Source organism: Chanos chanos, chromosome 14, assembly GCF_902362185.1.
Source record: "Chanos chanos chromosome 14, fChaCha1.1, whole genome shotgun sequence".
NCBI classification, from domain to species: Eukaryota; Metazoa; Chordata; class Actinopteri; order Gonorynchiformes; family Chanidae; genus Chanos; species Chanos chanos.
Genome location: NC_044508.1, coordinates 12,736,798 through 12,741,402, shown reverse-complemented (window position 1 = coordinate 12,741,402; position 4,605 = coordinate 12,736,798). Strand labels below are relative to the sequence as shown.

General features: G+C 38.0%; 1 protein-coding gene across 1 annotated transcript in view; it reads right to left on the bottom strand.

Annotated features, from left to right (window-relative positions):
• Nucleotides 1–2,672: 2,672 nt before the first annotated feature.
• The window catches only part of ephx4 (epoxide hydrolase 4), a 9,598-nt gene continuing 7,665 nt past the window's right edge, over nucleotides 2,673–4,605 (bottom strand). Inside the window, exons 6-7 of the mRNA XM_030791598.1 lie at nucleotides 4,545–4,605; nucleotides 2,673–3,404 (exon numbers count right to left, since the gene is read on the bottom strand). The exon at nucleotides 4,545–4,605 is cut by the window's right edge and continues 88 nt beyond it. Of these exons, the coding sequence (XP_030647458.1) occupies nucleotides 3,164–3,404; nucleotides 4,545–4,605 (302 nt within the window). The 3' untranslated portion in view covers nucleotides 2,673–3,163. The remainder of the gene's footprint in view (nucleotides 3,405–4,544) is intronic.

Genomic DNA, 4,605 nt, shown 5'->3' with positions numbered 1-4,605 from the left:
CCTAGAAGGCGAGTGATCCACTTAAAGGTAGTTCATTCTCGCAAAGTTCCAAGCCTAATGCGAAACAAAGAGAGAACTGACAGTTGAACATTTATTGTCCATAACAAGAATGATTCAAGTACAATGACACACGCTTTTACAAAGACCCTACTGACAGATGGTAAATTGACAGTTAACACAGGAATTATGAAGAAATTTGCGTAGCTTCACTACAACTAAACGAGAATATAGTAAGAGATAAAAGAAACTCTATAGAGGAAATCTGAAGTGAGCTATAACTGAGTGCCGAATATTAAAATATTTCGACAACAAGATATTTCAGTCAAATAAATAAAATAGCCTACATGGATAAATAATGCGACAAAATTGGGAAAAAGTGTAAAATCTTAAGCAAGGATCACACGGGAGAAATTTGTCCGCCTGCCTTCACTTAAAAGCAGTGAGAACACAGACTTAAAACGCGGCAGGACTGTTCTAGTTGCTGTTCTGTCATTATAAACTGTGTCAATTTACTGACACCATTACGTTTGAGAGCAACCATCAGCATCCAGCAAAAACAGTGAATTTATCGAGACAACAGTGAACTAAGCTGGACCTGTGCTTTGACCTGCCAAGTGCTGAGTGTGCGAGAATTAATTTGCGGGTTGAGCTTATCAGCTGTTTTCTAAGCAAGAAGTCTCAGAGACTCGTAATTCTAAATAAAATACGCTTTTAACTAACTACAACTTTTAGGTTTTAAAAGCTCCAAGGCGAAAATAATAGTAATAAAAAATGTGGACTTTCCACTTTATTCTATCTCTACAAGAGCTAATGTAGATTAAAAACACATTGCATTTGTAATGTCTCTTAAACGTGATTTCTCCACTCTCTTGCAAGTAATTTTAAAATCGCTCTGTGACAGTTTGTCGGTGGCCAGATTACTTCAGCATTCAAATGCTTCTTCAGTCCATAGCTAAAACAGTCCGTTATCGCCTCCCAGAATCACAAAGGGATATCTGCATCTACTGCCGAGTACCAGTTATGATAAAATGGCTGAAATGGTTTACGCATTAATTAAATAAGATGTGAATACGTCTTGACCGGATGACATTCGTAAATATAAACAGCACATGGACCAACACAGTTCCAGTTTTGTAGGCTGGGGTGTGACGGCAGACTGGAAAGCTAACATTAGCCAGTATGCTAACAAGCTAGCTCATTAACTTACACTTACCGAAGCTGCAGAAAATACAGTTATTACAGCCAACTAAATATGCATGCAACATACAAGGGTTGAATTCACGTTGGATGTACGTATTTAAAAATATCAGAGATGAAACCTGCTCATGTCTTCCCAACCGGTCCTTCCGAAACGCCAACAAACGACTGAATTCTACGTGAACTAGAAGAGGCTACTTCAACTTATAGTCCAATATGGCACCCGGTTGACATGGGGACCTATCAAAGAAATTGATATCGACAGTGCAACTCTGTGTATACAACAGTAATATAATAGTTGGAAACCAGTATAATGCAACTTCGCAACACTGTTCAATGCTTATGAGTGCTTACAGTAAATATCATACAAATCGCTCTTCAGAATTTAAGGTCATGTCCTCTCTAGGTAATGTTTATATTTCGTTGCTCCCTACCACGCTTACAGTGACGTCATTCACGAGGAAATTCAGTCACCCTTAGAACACGTGAAAATCGAAGGCCTGAGAAAGACAGAGAAAAAAATGTGTTGTTTACAGGAATAATAACAATCTAGAGCTGTTTCCGTTTTACTTCAAATGCGAAACTTCATTCAAAACATTCAAGTTAGTAATGCGATAATATTTCTTAACTGCTGATGCAAGTTCATGCAAGCTCGTGACGTACTTTCACTGTCATCGCTGTCTTGCATTAATCCTCAAACATAAATTACAGAGGACAGAGCTGTCCATTTTCCCCCTTTCTTTCTTTTTCATCTCTCAGTTTATATCAGTGATTAGTCTAAGATGAGGTAAAGTGAGCTATTTTGATATTTTTGATGAAAGTTGGTAAGACTGACTGATTTGTAAAGGGCTTGGGTGCTTTCCTTTAATTCCCTTGCTTGGAGTATAGCAAGGTTTGAAAGGTAATCAAGCTTCTGCTTTGAATCAACTTTTCCAGCTTAGTTGCTGTATCTGGGTCATGTCACGTCACGCTCCTGTCTCTGACAGGACTCATAAGAAATACTCAAGGCGAATAGTAAAGTAGTTTACACTTTGCAAAACTGTCATGTCTGTATAACATTTTCATAAGCAAGAAACACTTTAAAAAATTGTTTACCTATATTAAGAGTAACATGCCTTTGAACACAAAAAGATTATGCCGACTGGATTTGTAGCTATTGTTTCTTTATTTGCTTAAAAATCAAAATGGTGCAGAGCTGGTTTAGTGACTTTCATTGATGCAGCGTGTAGGAAGAGATACAAAAAAGTGCACAATATTTAAACATCATTTTGTCTGTGCGTGTGTGTGTATGGGTGTGTGTGTGTGTATATTTGCATGTGTGGGTGTGTGTGCATGTGTGAATGTGTATCTCCAAAGTTCAAAATTACAACATTCTTAAATATCTGAGCCAAACATTGTTCAAAAATACAAAAAAAGAAGAGGAACATTTTTTTTTTCCATTAATACAACACTACCTGATAGAGAAGGAGAGAGAATTGTGAGCTCCCAGAGTATTGTGTCTGAATTAAAGAGGACTGCCCTGTTGACACTTATAGCAGACTACGTCACAGCTGGACCTCAAAAGACATGGCACAACTTTTCACATCGCATAAAATGGTACAATTTAAGTCAGAAAGGCACCACACAATACAACTCACAAGGAGATTTTGCCATATACTTGTAACATATTGTCACTGACAAACTTTAAGGCGAATGTCATGTGCAAACTTCTGGGAAAAAAAAAAGGAAGGAGAAAAAAAAAGATTAAATGCGCTACTCTCTTAACCTTCTCAGAGTAAAAATGTGCTTTTGTTTTGAGTTTTTTTTTTTTTCCACCACTTTCACCATAACACTCTAAAAAAATATCTGAAATGTGTCAAATTCAAAACGATGATTGCATTATAGTTATGTTGGTAGGATTTCACAGGCATATCCCTCGTCCCACTTCACTGGAAGGGACCAGAGAGAGAAGGACGTCTTATATTACTCAGTTCCTGTAGTTTTTCCGTCCCTCTCCCTCTTTGAGGAAGGTCCATATGAGTGTGTTAACGATGTCGGGCTGGTCTTGCTGCAACCAATGACTGGCTCCAGAGATAATATTGAGACGAAAGTGGTTTCTGATGTAAAGACGACAGGTTTCAGCCATCTCCTGCTCCAGAAAGGCGTCTCTCTCCCCCCATAGCAGCAGAACTGGAGACCTGACCTCTGTCTGAATAAGAGGGAGGAAGCTACATAGAAAATACACACAAAAGACATAACGCTGTTAAATGAGAGCATCAAGACAGCAGCTCTGTACAAGTTTATGATTCCAGACAGTTACCAGACAGTACAATTACAGGTCAGTGAAAAGTACTTGGTTTGTTTTAATGTGTTCCTTTCAAATGTTGCAGTCAATTGGACATGGCCTCATTTTAGCATTCTTCTGATGTCAAACACACACACACACACACACACACACACACACACGTCCATGTCCTGAGTATAAATACCGCATGCTTAAAGAACAGATGGAGAGTTAAGTCATGCATGTGCATATTACATGCTCATGGCACCTGCACTCTGTCCATTATCCAAAATGGACATTTTAAAATATGCACAATATATATCATCAACCCACATTAAAAATAAGCTGCAGATATATATTTCCTATCCATAACATAATTTATATGTAACATGTGTCAACGCTATGGCAATGAAGCATGTTTTCATTCTCCTCTTATTAAGGTTTAGAACCAGCTTTGTGTAGGACTTTCTGGCGTTGGAGCAGAAATGATGTTGCTGATGATTACAATGTGCTGACAGAAGTCTAATATGAAAAGACTTTAGTGTTTAGCTGTCCAAAGCTTAGCACCCCCAACATACTGAAGTCATATGCAATGTTTGACCCTCCTTTCATTACAAAACAAGACAGAACATTGTGAACGCACAGAATTTCTCTCATTCCATATGCTTGTGCAAGTGATACACAAAGACACTTTGTACAAGGCATCACCTACAAGCACATCAATGGAGACATTGTTCAAGAAAGAGGAAAATGCTTAAATAAAAAAGCACAAGGTAAAACGACACTGAAGCATACATAGACATGAAATATTAGCTGACCAATATTATTATTGGTTAGGCTTAATTTAACATCAAAACAAATAAACAAAAGAATCCAATTAACAGCATTGAATTTGACCTTCAGTGTGTAGTGTTTCTTCTTGTCACTAGAGGGAGCTATCATTTCAAAATTTCCTTTGTGACACAACATACAAACTGCTCCTCATGACCCAACTACAACCATTAAATCAACAACAAAGAATCGCCGACAAAGAACTTACAAATAAATTAAAAGTCTGATTTCTGTTGGCCTCTGAGCATCTCACCTGAACACGTTCCTGTAGTAGTTGAGGGCTCCAGTCAGGTTCCCAGGCTGGGACAGGGCAT